Here is a 17,778-nt window from a genome sequence, read left to right on the forward strand (position 1 = left end):
CTTCCGCAGCAAGGACTGAGCCTTTGCACATGGGGCAGCTGCTCTACCAACTGAGCTAAGCGCGCCCCATGATGATCATTTTAATAAATGATGAAACAGGGTATGTTTTAGGGTGTGCTACATCAAATATGCATGGAGATTCAGTTACTGCATTGCATGTTTCATACCACAATATAGTCTGGGATAGTCTTTAGTTAACTCTGATGCATTTAACTACATGTATCCATTACCACTTTATGCATTCAATGTAGCTAGTCCAAGTCTACAACCTACAATCAACTAACATTCTCCTCCTACATACTGATGAATGTGTGAAATGCAGAATGACATCTACTCACTATTAAAGACTCATGGTTTATACAAACAAAACCATAAAATGTGTAAAATGAGTCTGTGGGGACTATAAACAAACCAAATGGGCTGCTAAATTAAGATTACATGCACACGGCATTGCAGAAATTCATTAATAGATGTTTTTGCAGTTAGTGTCAGACACTCCTTTCCACAGGTGACCAATTACTGTGATGTTTGTGTCTGTGCAGAACTCAGATCTATTAGAAGACAGAGCACATGGCAAAAGATTAAAAAAAAAATGCTCTGCAGATATCAAGCAAGATGCTCAAGTTCAACACGATTCATTGATGTTTCTTCTCTCCACAGGAATCTGCCAACCCTATAGACTTTCTGTGTTGGGGAAGAAAAATCGAGACGTTGCTTATATTTTTATGTCTGTTGTACATTTGACAGATTTATGGTTGGCTAAAAAAAAAAAAAAAAATACAGTTTTGACCTGAATTGATTTTCTGCCTTTCAATCATGTAATCCTGGGTGAGAAATCACATGCTGTTCATTCATGCCCTGAATAAAAATGACCAGGCATAACACTCAACCAAAACTATGCCTTGTATCTAGAAGTGTAATCAAAAAGAACCTTGAATAACAAATGGACATAGGACTTGAATCAACACACACGGGGGTTGATTGCAGCTTCAACTCTGACTATACTTTTGCTCCATTTTCTCTGCAGGTGCACACAGAAATTTGACTGTTTAGATGCTCTGATTTATATTTTACAAATATATATAATCATAATTTCAGCGTATAAATCAAAGCTGGACAACATCTGTGCACAAAGCTAGTGATGTCAAACAATTTGTACTAACCAGTCTTCTAAGAAAAGCCATTGTAGGGGTGTGCACAAATGCATCAATAATTCAGTCCCAGATATCTCATATTTGACCTCATACAAAAATGCATTCCCTTGTGTTGAAGTTCGTAGAGAGATGAGAACAGATCCTTGAAAGTGGATGGGTAAGAGAGAAAAAAGAAAGAGAAAGAAAAAACAGCATCAGTATAAGAATCATGAGGTCTCACTCTCATCTGTGCTGCATCCTCACTCCACTTTGATTGATGGAATCAGAGGCAACCTTCAGTATAAAAAGAGAATCTGAAATCTCATTGGTGAAACACTCCAGCAAAAAAGAGTGGTATGCATCCATTTTCTATCATATGTGAATGTGTATTGTGATTGTACAATGTTATGTTTTTTCCCCCTTGCGTCTTTTTTTTTTAATAAGAAAATAATTGGAATATTAAAGTTGGCAGCTGTCCTTGGCTGTCCTTGAAAGGTTTTAATACCCAAAATAAAAATCTATCCCACTAGCATATAAAACATATTCTAATTTTATAAACAGCTCTACAATGCACTTTCCTCTATCTCAAATGATAAATATTCAGCCATAGACATTTTCCTGCATCAAAAACAATTAATTTTTCGAATTGTTTGTCACATCATAGCATTACAACGTACGAGCACATTTTAGTAAATGGAAGTAAATTAAAACCTGTGTTTCTCAGTAGGTGTCATCTAAACAGCAGCAGAACTTTAAAACCTAGATTTTCACATTACGGCCATCATTAGTATTATTTTTGCATAATTTTCCGGCTGTTAAATCAATAATGGAGGTCTCTAATCAACAGCACACGCCTGGAGGTACACTGGTGGGATCTCTGAAAATAATACAGAGTGATTAGAGGAGGTGCACGTTGTATAGAAATGATCCAACAGTTTAGTACACAAAGCATGTGATAGAGGGGTGTACAAAATATGCCTCGAAATCACAATCAAGCTCTTAGTCTCACCAAAAACCGGACATTTTGAGCTTTTTCCAGTGTGCCCATGACAACCATTGTCATAAACCAAGGCTTTGTTGGATATGTAATGACACAGCTGGAGAATTGTGTCACAGCAGTCACAAAGGAAATCCATTTGCTTCATAGGACAACTGGAATAAGAGTATTTCACATTTCATTGTGTGCGATAGGCTGCATCTTCAGCTGTGATAAGGAGCTGTTGTGATTGGCTTTGGTCAGGTCAAATTTTTTTTCCAGCGTTTGGGAAATGTTCTAATTTTGTCCCTGGTATTAGCTCAGCTGCTGCTCTTGTTGCATTTGTACATACTGTGTCATCTGAAATTCACTGCCAGGTTTTTGCAGAAATGTCAGTCAAAAACATCTCTCTGTCCGTCAAGCTAAACTCTGGTAGGGGCTGCAGGATGCCTCTGGCTACAAACACCGTCATTTGTTCCACAGACAATTTCTTGGACTATTAATACTGTCAGTGTTGTTGTTGTTGTTGTTGTGGATTGTGTGTTTCAATGTTTCAGTGAAATGCCAGATAGACCAAGACAATTTTCTACTGGACCTTTGTTTTCTACCAAGTATTGTATTGTATTGTATTTGAATTTGTTACTATTATCAATACCTACATGATGGTGTATTTGTGTTGAAATATACTGTATGTGACAAAAGCTTTAGTTCCTGTGTGAAAGTATGTTTGTAATTATTCATCAGTTTGACAATGAATATCTGGTGGAAACCACAACAGATATATTGTTGTTCCTGAAGTCCACTGGAGGATGTCCAGAAAAATATAAAGGGTTTCCAGATGTGGAGTTACATATTATATACTATCATACAACATATTAAGGTTGTATCTTTCTATGTTAAAAAATATGATATTAAAACATCAACCGAAGATCAACTGTGTATTCAACTTCTTGCCTCTTGGTCCAGAAGATCCTACCTATTAACTTATTATTTAGGAAATATGCTTATCCTCTTGATGACGAGAGTCACATGAGGAGATCGATCGATGCTACTTTCACTTGGAGCCAGGAGGCAGTTAGCCTCACTTGGCGTAAAGACAGAGGGAAAGTCAGAGGAAAACAGTCAGTTTGGCTCTTAAAAAAATCCCTAACCAGCTCACTAAATGTTAATAGTTAACAGGTTTAATCCTGTTTGCCGAAACAGAAATACAAAAAAAGCTATTTGTAGTCTGGGGGGTAGTTAAATGTTGTTTTACCTAATGAACAGCTGCTTATCTTTACGGTTATATTTACATGTATGTAACAAAATTCCAGCTTAATTCTCAGAAAAACAGAAAATGGCCGTGTTACCCAAAATTTTGAACAATTAGATAAAAACTAGATAAATTACATTTTTCGATAAAAAGCTATAACTATAGTTAGTATAATAATAACCAATTATTTCAGTACCTTATTTCTGTATTAATAGGTCTGTCAAATTTACAGCAATGCACCGTTGAAACAGGTTAAAGATGCGTTGCCTAATTAACTGTTTTATTCCACTGTTTTACTGCCATCTTAATGGCAGTAATGTGCCGGTGATCCAATACAGTATCTATAAAAGGCAGTATTATAAATAAAATAATATTTTTTAATGGAGAATATGCTTTTGAGTTGTGTTTCTTGTTTACTTCAATACACAAAGTGAAATAGGAAAAATATTGACATGCTTTTGAATTAGAATCAATATGTCTCTCTGTCTGAAATAAAGCACAGATCCTTGTTGTTTCAAAACACTTTTCCAATATCACTCTCTCCGGTATTAGTCCACAAGTAGCTCTGAAAGCACACCTGATGCCACAGTGCTTAGCAGAAAAGAACCATGGACGGCTTACAGACTAACCTCTGCACAGTGGCTTAAAGCCTCAGTCTCTATAAAAATACATCTTCCACATGCATCCGCTGTATCTCCTGGGTTGAAAGGATTTTACAGTCCAGTTTGAATTAGCAGAACAGCTGTGTTAAAGTGACCATGAGTGACCTTGTAAGAAAAGAAACACTGAATCTTTTAAAATACATTTTATTATGTAGAAACCGAAGACAAAATGTACAATATTCACATTAGAATGGTTGTTACAGACTCGTGTTAATGGAATTAATTCTGCCAAAGATTCAGTTTCAGACAAAAGAAATGTTAATTCCTTGTTCTAGTGTTGCAACAAATAAGTAGAAAAAACATGACGTAACATCAAGGAATACAATTGCAGCTTCAAAATGAACCTCTTTAAACAAACCCGCCACCCATGCCCACTCATACATATGAGTAATGACAATGCAGTTTCAGTAAGAGTCATCGGATTATTCTAAGTCTAATGAGAACTGCAACAGCGTCCACAAAACAACTGTACTCCACAGTGAGAATTAGCTTTGTTATATTTACACAAAACACTGACAAAATACACATAACAAATCCTAAAGAGTACAAAGTACAAAATAGGAATAACTGTTTTAATCCATGTTGTTAGTTACCACTATTTTATGCCTTACAAAGTCGCAGCCTCCTCTGTAAGGATTTAGATTAACTGTCATACTAACCATTTCTGATAGTGTTAGCCACTTATAATTATCTTTAAAGGGGTGACTTGGAGATAGAAAGGTATGGTTCAGTTGTTGTTTTCCCTTTAATTATCACTGTTTATCCCTCTGACCCATCTTAATGTCATGCCATCAATCAGATGAGGATTTCTGAGAAGATGATTGGAATCCAAGGTTCCCCCAACAACCACTAACTGACGTTCTTGCCCTCTTGAAGACTGCATGATAATCTGATGCGTCACATCATTGCACCAAGGTGATTTCCTTTAATGTCTTTAATTAAGTCCATCCACGCATTGTTTAATGTTAGAGCACATTTAAAACCCCTTAGCAGTGGATCTCATAAGCAACCTGTGATCCAAAGAGGAGACTCTGACTGAGGAAGAGCTCCTCTGGGTCTGTTGTTAGGGGGCCCTCTCCTCCATCTGTGGGGTTTCTACGAAGTCCCATTCCCCCTGATCTGGTCAGTGTCTGCACCATTTCGTGGTCCAGGAGAGCCTCCTTCATAGCTTTCTGCTGGACAAATCCGCTCATCATGGGACATCTGGATGAAGTGGAGCCCAGGACAGGTTTGGTTCTGTTGAGTACATACATCTCGTGGCCGTGGTCGTCACGATATTCTTCCAGCTGCGCAAAGGTGGTGGGTCCGTCAGAGTAGTCGTTCACGTAGAGGATGCTCTCTTCCTTGCTGGTGCAGTAGGAACCACCTTCTTCTTTGCGGTACTGTTGGTGACGAGAGTAGATCATAATCAGGAGGAGAATAGCAGTGAGTGCCAGCAAGGAGATACCAACAGCAATGGCAGTCTGTGTAGCAGGGCCCAGAGCACTGAAGTCCATGCTGTCCTGTTCATACAGTGGCTCCTGGCTAATGTCCAGAACCTCTGGCTGATAGAAGGAGTTAGATGAAGAGGAAACAAAGGAGTGCATGTTCAAACGGGGCCAGAACTGGGAGGAATATGAAGAAGAAGACATGTTGACAGCCAGATGAAAGGTAACTCTAGCTACACCACCGGGGTTCCAGGCTTCACACTCGTAGCGGCCGGCATGTGCTACCGTCACGTTGCTGAGAAACAGCATGCCGCTGCCCATGTCCGGATCAAAGCTGTCCCTCTCACCACCCTCTTCAGCCCCACGCACAAGCCCCTGGATTCCTCCAACACCTCCGACCTTGATCCCTCCACTGCTGGGCAGGGCTGTCACCACTCCTCCAGCCCCAGGTCTGAAAAGCTCACCGTTGGGTCCCAGCTCTTGAACCAGGCCTCGGGGTGATAATTGCGGTTTGCCATGGGAGGCTTTTTTCCAGGTCACCTGAGGCTGAGGGTATCCTGAGGCCTGACAGGAGACACGAAGGCTCTCTCCTAATCGCACAGTCAGGTGGCTGGGCTCAAGCTGCACCACTGGGGGGATGCAAACCAGGCTGTTGGGAGCCACCTCCACCAGGCTGAGGTGGGAGAGGCGAGGTGGTTCAGAGCACATTAGCCGACGCTGTTCAGCGGAGCTCAGCAGACGCTGTCCGTCCTCTCTGATCCAGGTTCTAAGCCAGCCCAGAGCACAATCACAGCGCCATGGGTTCTCTGGAGGTGAGGAATGGAAACAAAGAAGAAAACCAAACTATGAACCTCAACTTTGGTACCAGCATAAATAAATAGGACTGAAAGATCCAGAAAAGCTGCTAAATATTCTAAACTTATTGTCCTGAATAAGACGTCCCATTTTTAGAGGCCGTTCCAATTTATTCTTTAAAACTGTGTCTTTGGGGGATTATATCTCATTAAAGGTTTATGGTTTGATTAATTTTTTTTGATATGTAAAATATAATATAGGGCACTCAATTTTAAGACATGAGACTTTTGGCAGTGCACTCTCAGGCAGTGTCACTTCTTTAAATTTGCCATACTGAAGCATTTTTCAAGGCCCTCTGACTTCAGTTCAGACTTGGAAGATTATGAAATGTTACAGTAAGACATAAAATGTTCAGGAATCCTCACTCTGCCTACCTGTGACACGGAGCACCTGCAGGCTGACAAGCGGTTTGAGGGACGAAGCTCCCAGGGTACGGAGATGATTTTTGCTGAGGTCCAGAAGGGCCAGAGATGACAAGCCAGACAGAGCTTGCTCCGCTAGCAGCTCTATGCTGTTTTCCTGCAAGTGGAGTTCCTGCAGACGCTGCAGACAGCAAAAAGACATCAAGCAGGGGAAGCAAAATGTGAAAGGTTTAAGTTAAAGAGGGAGGGAAAGAAATGTCAAATACAGGATGACTCAGTTCCACCTCAGCTTAGTATATATTGTGTTACTGTGTGTCACAGATTAGTCAGACACATTGTTATTCTACATAATCCATAAAAAGACATCCCATTTTGGACCGCTTTAGGTTTGCTGACAAAAGCTTTTTCTCACTTTATCAAAAAGAATTACAGTGCAGGTTCTTGGAACCTTTAAAACAAAACAAGCATTAAACATTACTGTCCATCCATCCATTAAGTCATTCTTTTATGTCAGCTCGCCAACCTGCAGTCCCCTGAAGGTGTTGTCCTGAATTCGAGTAATCTGGTTCCCAGCGAGGTACAAGATCCGAAGGTGCTCGAGACCCCGAAATATGTCTGGGGTGACCAGGTGGATGAGGTTGCCATTTAGGGCCAGCTCCAGCAGCTGTCCCTGGCTGAGAAACGCCCCAGGCTCCAGGGCAGAGATGCTATTATTCTGAAGGTAGAGGTAATGGAGGCTGCCGAGTCGTGTCAGGTCATGAAGACGGATCTGCACTATAGCATTGTCCTGGAGGAAGATGGTCTGCAGGGGAGACGGCAAATGAAATTAGCAGAGTGGTCACATATTGATTGCATTAGTGGCGCAGAGCAGAGGATGTGATGTTTAAATTGGTGTTTTGTTTTGTAGGAGAAAGCGAGCGTGGCCTGTTGCTGTGCTCACTGGGTAGAAAATGTATTAACGCGATGAGAGATTACATTAACGATGAGGCCACCTTTAGAGCTTTGGATACATTTTAATGTAGGCATTACAAACAATGTAGAATGAGCTAGTTCAGGATCATGAAAATGACTCTGACAATGTGGGTTGTGCAGCATTTCTCTCTTTTTTAAGTGGTTCACTTATTTTGCCAAATGCTGCAGAAATCACTGACCTTTTTAAGCAAACACCTTTGAATGTTTGAGTGTTTGGGGCTGCACTGCGTACGTGCGTTTGATCCATAATGCATGTATGTTTACTTGATTGGCAATGAGTGACTTTTCAAAGAAGCAAACACAGGCCGTGAGGTAAAGCATGATCGACGAGATAGGCCTGCTGATTGAGGTTAATGGAACAATTTATCCAGGACATGCTTTTCATCAATATTCATGAGCTGCAGTAATATTGGGGGGGCCCGAACCCGAGAGGAAAAGATGTAATGTTAAACATCTTCTCAACAGATGATCAGAGGGTGTGCAAGAGTCACTCTCTGAGCAAGAATGAATAATTACACAGCCAACAGCAAAGCCCCTCCCTCAGGCTTACATCAAAGAGGGTCATGGCGAATTGATTAACCACTATCATTTCAGGGTAATAAGAATGGATCAGAGAGGGAGTGAACTGATACAAAATCAGTGATGCGAGAAGGGGGGTGGAAGGGTGCCGCTCCAATGCACTGGCAGCTAGTGCCCTGACTTAATGTTGAATGGCCAACTCACCTCAGTGACGGAAGGGACACCATGTGGGATTTCATTTAGCCCAAGAGATCCGCACTCTACTGTCAGACTGTAGCAGCGACAGCCGGAGGGACATCCCAGAGACAGGTGAGGGATGCAGGCCAGGATGATTAGGACGAGTTTGGTTAACCACAAGAGGATCATGGTAGTTTTACAGTAGATCTTTAGAGACGAAACCTGGAGAGAGAAGAGGAAGGAAGAGATGATTACAACAGCAAACCTTTTTCTTTGACAGTATATTTCATTGTCAGTGCAAAGATTTACACTAGCTGTAGATGTGTTGAATTAAACAGATGACTGTAAAATGGCAAGGAAGGGTTCATAAAGAACCAAGTGAACATCCCCTTTCTGTTTTCCATTCAATTATGTGTCTATTCAGAGGAATTGCAGCAGCTTCTATTATGGGCTTCAATTAATTAAAGATGTGATAAAAGATGTGCAGGTTGCCTCAAGGACCTCTCTCTTGTCTTTTTAATGCATGCGCAAACACTCTCCCTCTATTTCAGTCTCTCTCTTTGTCTTAGTGTGAGTGAATCTGAGAAACCACATTTACCCCCTCCAAAGCAAACCTCAAGTGGTAGCCAGCTCTAATCATCTGATCGAAAAACATCAGCATTGGCTGCTTGCTGCACCTTGTAGCAATATCTCCCTTTGATATAAACCCATCACTGAGCAACTCATCCATGCCCTTTTTTTATTTCTATACAGCCCGGAAGGGATTTATTGTTTCACTTCACTGTTCACATTAAAACGGCCTCAGACTGTCTGTCCAACATCATGTAGCCCAGCGGTCTCCACAATAGCTCATCGACAGCGGATCTCATGAAGATACTGCAGGGTTGGAGATATAATACATGTTGAAATGTCACACTGAGCCTGTCATTCTGCTCCAGTGACAGCAGGTAGATTTATTGTGCTTTGCCGAGCCTCCCTGCCTCATTCTACAGAGTCTCCATCCGATAGAGAAGCAGACATCTCATTGATCCAATCTAAAGTCTCACATTGTTATAAAACATTCATGTGTACCCTGGACGCGTCTCTGTATCTTATTAAGCTTGTCTGTCTGGTGAAATTTCTGGTTTTCTTAAGATTGCAGAATCACCCAGACAGATAATTGATAGCGTTCGCGTCTCACTCTGAATGATTTGGAGATCATCTAGTTTATTAATTATTAGAATGCACACAGATCTCATTACAGCACGGTGATGAAAGGGTCCTGTGTCTGAAATAAACTGTGACTGATAAGTATTCAGTTTGCGGGGTGTTCTGATGAACTGTTCCGTCAGATTGATATCAGGCATGTCTCATTTGTAGTGTTATAATCCAAACCAATAATTTAAAGTGTGAAAGCACTAGGATCACTATTTCAGTGGCTGAGAAGTCATTCTCAGTGCAGCCACACTGCATTATTAAGCAAATGAGCAATGAACTGGATTTTAATATGGCATGTTTGATTTAGAACACATTTAGGAGGTTAGCCAGCGAGATTAATACAATGTGACCTACATAAGCTGTTCAATCATCTTCTCTCAGCAAAAACAGAGAGACACTTATTAACAAAAGCATGCCATTTCCTCTCTCGAGCACGCCAAACAAGCGTGAAGTGAAATTATGTGTTCTATTGTTGGTTAGAGAAAGCACAAAAATTGAATTTTGAATAAGGCCTTGGTCTGTCATTGAGCTTTTGTTACTTCTCACAGTGAGATGACTTTTAAATAGCTTTGACTTGCTTGAAAAGTGTCAGAAGGGAACGGCAGAGGAAGACACTCGCCTGCCCTCGGCTAAGAATACACGGCGAACAGGGCGCACAGTCTTTTATTTGTTGTTGGAATATGAGACCAACATCAATGCAAATGACATCCTGCCAGGTAGAGAAAATAGCTTATGCATTTCTTGTGCTCATTTCAGCGTTACTCTCTTTAAAAAAGCCTGAGAGGCAACCTTGCCACACATTCAGTGTTAGTACAAGGCGGATGAGATGTAGAGACAAGCTGCGGAGTTATCATCGGTCTGCAAACAGAAAGGAGATGATGACGAAAATAAAACAACATTTGGGGAGCGGTTGCTTTAAATAATGCTGCTGACTGCGACTTGTCTTACAGTATATGCTCTGCTATTTCAGATTCAGTTTGCCTTCAGTGTGCTTCACTCATCTTTTGTCATGCTGATGTGGGATTTCACCAGTAAGAGGTCAATTTGTTCATTTCAGTCTCAGTAATCCTCTGCGGAACACACATAATCTGCACAATCAGATGCTTGTTAGCTAAGCTGCTCTGGGCACTGTCGACATTTTTCATACAGGGGTCTGTTTTGTTAGTTTTTTAAAAAACGAGGTCAGCAATATCATCAGCTGTGTGAAAATGTGTAAAAAGGATGATTGGACCTTTAATGTTGTGTACAAAGATTTGAGTGTTAAAGGAGAGAGACCTGCCAGGGCAGATGTCAGTCAACAAATGCCAAAGGAAATCCACTAAACTGCACATCACACAAAGCCTGTTCAGCATTCAGCATCAGTATCTACTTCTTAACATGTATCCACACGCTGTGCCTCTGCAAACATCATTTTGCACTGGACTTTCGGAGCAGCTTTGAGTTTGTTTATTCGGGTATTTCTCAAATTACAAACGTCTCTCGATTCTTGACATAGCGCTTTGTTTTCACGCCCCCCCCACACAAATCAGTCTGTGCTGAGCAATCACAGCCAGGCTCGCCCCCAAATATTCAGAGCAGAGAAAATTCTCCGCATAGTGCACTTGTGATTTTCCTTTATTTTTCCAAGGAGGCTAGGTGTTGATGTATCGGAGGTGCAGCAGACAGCCAGAGTGCTGGAGGCAAGAAGCAAAGTTCACATCCCTGTGCTGCCACCGGAGCAGGTCGGCCTCATCCGTTGTTATGGTAACTCTTGTTATGAGGGAAGGTCTGTGCCCAAAGGCCAGGCACAGTTCCTGTGAGCTGGTGTTAGGCAAACAACTCCACAGAAATAGAAGCTGTCATTTCCCAAAGAAGATTGCTCACAGGAACATGAGCTATGTGATGACCCAGAGCTAAATCGTAAATTCTTTTTTGGTCCGACTCTCTCTTTTTCTCCCCAATTGAACTTTTTCCTTTAATTTACCCTTTCTCCCTCTCTTTTTTTTTATTTAACTTTCCCGCTCCCTTCACGGTTTGTCTGAAAGCCTCCATCATTTTCCCCTTCCCCATCTCTGACCTCTTTCTTTTCTCATCTCTCGTCCTTCTGCTCTGACTGACAGGTGCTAAATCATTTGTCTCAGAGCATCCTTTTGTCCACAAATAGACTGAGGCCAAGGCAAAGGGAGAACGCTGTGGCATTAACCCAAGAGTAACGCACTGACTTTGAGCGATAGCCTCCGCCATGCACACAAAAGCACACACACACACACAAATGTACACACACACTTATGAAACATGCAGAGCACGGCTACAAAGTAGCACTTGTACACATGCATTATAGCCACCAACATTCAGGGACACACACTCTGAATGGCAGACACACACACACACACATGCTTATGCACTCGCACATCCTTCTTACAACCAGCAGCAGCCATCATCATTCAGAGACACACACCAAGTCAGACACAAACTGGCAGCCATGTACGCACTCTCACACACATATTTTTGTGTCAGCGGTAAAGGAAGCTCTGCTCAGTTAATAAGCCTGCATTGATTTCTTTATTTTTCCACTACTACTTTGTCCAGCTGGGCTCCACAGTCATTGATTTTCACTATGAAAGCACATGCATGGAGGTGTTGGGGGGGTATTGCATTTGTAAATGTCTGTGTTGAAGAGAAACAAAGTAAATGAGTGCTGTTTATAACCAAGACGTTTATGTGTGTTTGTCTGCATGTGAGTGTGTATGTGTGTGTGTAGTTCACTGTCAGGCTACCCTAAAGCAGAATCACCCTCTGTGCAGCAGCAGCAGCAGCAGCACTCTGCCAACTCTCCCAGCGGAGCATTTAGTCTAAAAACCCTCACTCGGTCTCCCTGTGCTTAGACAAACTCAATAAATCTTCACATCTTCACATGATAAACTGCTGTGACAGGTCTGTCTGCAATGTAGAGACTGTTGTTGGTAATGTAAGCTGGCACGCAGAAAAGCTCAAAGGTTATTGATATAAACTGCACGGAGGCTCAGAGCAATCCAGAGACTCTTATTTTGGCTGTCTGGGGCAATGTGATGCTTCACAGTCTTGTAGCTACAGTCACACGTTTTACTCCGTGCACAGTGGCCAGCAGTGCTGTGATTCCAAATGTACATTAAGCGAAATGAACATATATTGTCCATTAAGGTTCAACAAGTCTTTGTGTTGGAATACTTTCCATCCAATTTGATTTGTGACTGATAATTGAGAAGTAAAAGCACAATGGCGACTGTATGACTGCACAATCGATATCCATTTTCCACACAAGATTTACTTTTATGTGCTTACTGTCCATGAAGGGTGATTGTAAAGTCACATCATTACTCAAAGCTTAAATAGAGATTTTAAACCTCGCCTGGTGACTTTTGTTATTCTGTTATTATTCTCTCTTTTCCTAAATCCTCCGAACGACAAAACAGAGACAGCGCTGCAGAAGCTGTGTACAAAATGTGGACTTCATGCACAGAACTGAAACAATTCATGAAACTGCTGCCAGACTCAATGCCCGAATACAATGAGATGATCAGACACACACAAAGTCTCATCCACCTTTATTGGCTCTCTAACAATCTGCATGTGCATCACTTTGACATAGTAGTTTGAGGCTATCATAAATTGTTTATAACACAGAGAGGATTACTCTTTAGATTCTGGCTGCCATGATGCCGTTGATTTGAATGATTTATGAATAGACCCTAACAGCTTTATTAATGGTTAATAAGTCATTAACTAGAGCACTATATATCACTTATAAGCCTTAAACAGCTCCTTCAGCAACAGACATTCCAACCAGACAACCTTCATCCCAAAAGCTTTCAGACTCTTTAACACCAACATGACTTCATGACTTTCTTCTATATATTTCATATTTATTAGTGGTTTCTTATCCACCTTGTGTATGTGAGTTGCTGTGAAAAGTGAATTTCCCTGGTGTGGGATCATTAGAGTCTGTCTTATCTTATCTTAATCCTTATTCCTCAGTCTCATTCCTCTGACTGATTGGACTTCTTGACATCTATCCTCCAGAAGATCTGGACCATTAGTCTTATTACGCTTGTTTTATATCCTGTTAACATCAACCACCCAGGATCATTGAAGGGTTATTACTGATCTAAAAAAGGAGAAGGTAATAATGGAGAGGAAATATACATAAGAGTGAGACCAAGCTACAACCATTAGCTTAGTTAGCATATATACTGGAAACAGACTCTGCTCAAGGGTAACAAAATCCTCCTACTAGCACCTTTAAAGCTCACTGATTCACACGACATATCTTGTATCTTGTCTGATCCGTAAAAATGAAACTCAAAGTGTAAAAGTGATAAGTTGTGGATTGACAGGGGCTTATATTCCACACTCGCCAAATTCCCGGTGTCTTGTTGTGTCCGTGTGGTTGCCAGGCAACCAGTGGAATCTCATATCCAGAGAGTGGAATTTTAGGTGTTTTTTATTTCCTTTATACAGCGTGGTGTTCGTTACTTTCCCTCACTTCCAGTCTTCATTCTTAGCTTTGGTGAACCATCTTCTGGCTGCAGCTTCATATTTACCTTATAGAAACAAGAATGAATGCTATAGCAATATTAATAAATGTACTCTCGAAAATATTCCTTTATCGTGAATTTGAATGCAAACTAACAAAAGAGAATGAGACATGAGCCATGTCTTTGTCCTTCATTGTGTCCTAACACAAACATACTGGCAGCAGTTTCATAAACTCTCTCACCTTTTGAGATATAACTGTCAGTGTTTCCTGCACTTCACATTTCAAAAGAATGTCTGTGTCAATATCAGCCCTCTGACATTTACTGTTTTCTCATGATTTCTTGTGTCGCTCCTTTTCAATGTCAATTTTGTCTAGGCTGTCTCTCTCAAACATGTACACATGCACACTGTCCATTCTAATTGTCAAGGTTGGTTGATGCAATCGATCAGAGCAATTTCATTCACGCTACCTCCATCTGACAGGCTGCACAATTTATGAGTCAGTGGATTATGCCTAGGCAGAATGAGTGGTTTGATTTTTTCTATATTTCTTTTGCTCCGTTTTCATCAATCCAGTTATACCCTAACTCTGTCTGGCCAAAATTCTTATGTCACTGACTGGGCAAGTGGGAGTGTGGGGGAATGAGGGATCCAAAAGTGGGCACACACATGCAAACACATACACACACACACACACACACACACACACACACACACGCACACACACCAATTACATTTGACAGTTGCCCAGTAGTTTTGCTTCACATTGTAATGGATGGATGAGATCAGACAGGTTGGAAGATGGATGAAGGGTAGACACATGCATCCTCCTCTATTGAGAAACAGAGCAATCCCTTCCATTTGAATATTTTCCTCCAGTTTTAATATTCACATGAATGAATTTGTATTTGATTCTGTTTGCTTTTAAGCCGTTGCATTATTGTGTTTTCCCCCCAGTGTTCCAGATGGGTGAATCTGAATTGTAAATATCACTCCCTTTTCATGGCAGTTCAGTTAAAAGTGCAGGTATTACTCAAGAGCGCGTGGGACAGTGCGCGTGTGTTTGTGTGTGTTCGGAAATGAAATGAATGCTTTGCAATGCTTCAGTAACAATTGCTTATCATACAGCTATATTGCGTTTCAGTAATATGGGTGTGCAGTGGTGTCTGCAGAAGGAGTCACTGAATCCTAATAAATTATGCTTCTTTGTTGCCATGGAAGTGACAGCATCTGCTGACTGCAAGTGATGGATGTCAGATGTATGTCAAATTACACTGGCTTGTAGCTTATATTGTGGTTATCTGTAAGGTCTGTTATATAGACTGGAAATAATGAAATTGTAAAAGCAATCATTTTTTCTTGTGCATTTCTTATTTCAGCTGATTTTTACTATTTTGCCTATATCGTTCTCAGGCCAGGACAGCATTGTGGGTTTCTATACAATTACAGCCAAGAGAGATTTCACTCATCATTGTCTGGCAGACAGTAACCAATGAAAAATTCAAGATCTCTACAGGCATAAAAAGTCAACTTGTCCGTATGGATCTGTCCACACAAGACAGATACCTACCCCACCCTCAGAGTTGAACAAACGAGGTCCTATCCAGGGGCCCGCTGTTGTAGCTCCACACTGCTGCATGGGCAGAATAGCAATTAAGCAGATGGATGTGCGTTAAAACTCTGACATTAAGGACGAAACTGTGACTCTTAGAAGTCAGACTGAGAAAACAAGACGGTTTAACTATAGGAACAAACAGCTAGCGACCTAATCAAACTATATGCTTCCTGGCATCTCCCATAGTGTCATTGTAATACACCTGCCAGATTCCCCCAGGGTGTGTGCTGCTCTCAGCAGTGATCTTATTAGACTAAATTTTTTCCCAACAACAACAACAACAACAGAATCACTTTAATATGCCCATGTGATCTGACCATACAGGGGCTCTGCAGTGAAAATGGTAGAGTTTGTCTCTAAACTGTAGTACTGCAGCATGATGGGATGAACTATAGACAATAACCACTGCTGTGACACTTTGTTATGAAGTAACGAATCACCTTTTTAATTGAGAATTACAGCGTGATTAGTTACTTCATATCAGAGGATATGAAATAGAAATAGACTCACCAGTGTTATTAGTTACCCAATGCAGTCTAAACAGCCCTGCAATCAATCCAGCATCCGAGGTGGTTATAATGATTCAATTGATTCAACTTGATGTCCCCTGTGTAGAAGGAAGGACAAAAACATACCTCTGAGTATATTGCAGAGCAGTACAACATCATCTTCAACTATGACCTCAGTATTAATTAATCAAGTTTGATTATATTATATTATATATGGTGGCAAATCATCACACATGCTGACACTTTTCATATAGAGCAGGTGCACTCCTTAACTTACACATTAACCCAACAAATGTTAAATGTATATAAAAATCGATTGTTATATTGCATTATACTAAAAGGTGCTTTTAATATGTTGTTTGTCCCATTCATATCAGTAAGGGAAGATTAAAGTTTGGATTTAAACTAGCCACAGACCCAAATTAAATATGTATGTTATCGATTTGTTCTATCTGTTTAACTGTTAACAGAAATAATGAGGGCATGTGCTGCTGGGGCAGTGATTCTCCCTCTGGGTTTGGATATCTTCGGGTTTATCTGAGTGCTAAAAAAAATTATGTTTCCTTTCAGTTTAACTTCTTTCTTCATGATAAAATCATCACTTAAAAATAAAAAAAAAACAGACAAATAGAAATCATATCTTTTGTTCCACTCTTATACAATAATATCACAAAGTAGATTGCAGATACTTCTAAAAAAATCTTCCTTTAGATGTTTTTTTGGGGATTAAATAAGATCAAATATGGGTATGTGATTTTAAATGGTGTCTACAGGACTGAAGTCCCTGACAAACAACATCTGAGAACCTCTGTGCTACTATCCCAAGCGCACACTGTCTGTCCCCTTTCTCCCCCTGTTATACTCAGCAGCAACCTACCATTTCCAGGCGTGTTGGACTTGATCTTGGCAGTAGTCTCCTCACTTGCTCGGGAGACTTGGAAGCCAAAAAAAAAGAAAAAGAAAAAGAAAAAAAAAAGAGCGAGAGAGAGAGAAGAGGAATCCCGCTTTCAAATCACTGCAGATAGATGATGAGCCAGAGCATTGTTATCCTTCCCTCCGCTCCGTTCGCTTGTTCCACTCGCTCCTGACTGGGCAGCGGTTTAGAGTCCACACAGGCTCAGCTCGTCCATTGTAATTGGATGCTGAGAGCAGAGAGGAAACTGCTCGCATCTGCCCATCGCCGGACGTCAGCGCTGATGGTGGTCGACTTACACTCTTCTGATCTCTCTCCTCTGATATTCTTCTTTTTTTTCTCCCCTCTTTCTTGTTCCCCCTCTACACACGGATGTTATCTCTCAATAATGACCCGCTCCAATTATCTCTGCTTCAACTATCTCCCTCCCCCTTTTCTTTCTCTGTGCATGAGTGAGAGAGAGAAGGAGAGATAGAAAGAGAGAGAGGGGGGGGGGGCTCTTTATTCTCATTCGTTCACTTTCAAAAACATAAATGAGTTTTCACACTGCTGCCTCGGACTGATTGTTATATTAAACTTTAGTTGTGATTTCCGCCGCTAAATGAACAGGATAAACAGCGGCACTTTATTTTGAAAAGATTCGGCGGAGGAGGCGGCAGAGGGATTTCAGCACCACGGACAGCGGCCTTGTCTTTTATTATGAAAGGTTATGGGC

At 41.0% G+C, this 17,778-nt stretch overlaps 1 protein-coding gene across 3 annotated transcripts; it reads right to left on the reverse strand.

Annotated features, from left to right (window-relative positions):
* Positions 1-4,214: 4,214 nt before the first annotated feature.
* lrrc24 (leucine rich repeat containing 24) lies at positions 4,215-17,493 on the reverse strand. 3 transcript variants are annotated; one of them, XM_019257760.2, is made up of 7 exons: positions 17,028-17,493; positions 16,152-16,248; positions 15,597-15,659; positions 8,363-8,557; positions 7,191-7,469; positions 6,680-6,848; positions 4,215-6,256 (listed from the first exon to the last, which is right to left on the reverse strand). In XM_019257760.2, exons 4-7 carry the CDS (start codon positions 8,522-8,524, stop codon positions 5,010-5,012), a joined length of 1,857 nt encoding a protein of 618 aa, XP_019113305.2. In that variant the 5' UTR covers positions 8,525-8,557; positions 15,597-15,659; positions 16,152-16,248; positions 17,028-17,493; the 3' UTR covers positions 4,215-5,009. The 3 variants fall into 3 exon arrangements, with proteins under 3 accessions (XP_019113305.2, XP_019113304.2, XP_019113303.2); XM_019257759.2 differs by lacking the exon at positions 15,597-15,659; XM_019257758.2 differs by lacking the exons at positions 15,597-15,659; positions 16,152-16,248.
* Between the last annotated feature and the right edge of the window lie 285 nt (positions 17,494-17,778).

Source organism: Larimichthys crocea, chromosome X (assembly GCF_000972845.2).
Source record: "Larimichthys crocea isolate SSNF chromosome X, L_crocea_2.0, whole genome shotgun sequence".
NCBI classification, from domain to species: Eukaryota; Metazoa; Chordata; class Actinopteri; family Sciaenidae; genus Larimichthys; species Larimichthys crocea.

Excerpts from the sequence above, each read along its gene's own strand:
- lrrc24 (XM_019257758.2), bottom strand. Across the intron at positions 7,470-8,362 it reads GTGTCCCTTCCGTCACTGAG|ACCATCTTCCTCCAGGACAA; the intron begins GTGAGTTGGCCA and ends TCTCCCCTGCAG. Across the intron at positions 6,849-7,190 it reads ACACCTTCAGGGGACTGCAG|CGTCTGCAGGAACTCCACTT; the intron begins GTTGGCGAGCTG and ends TGCTGTCTGCAG.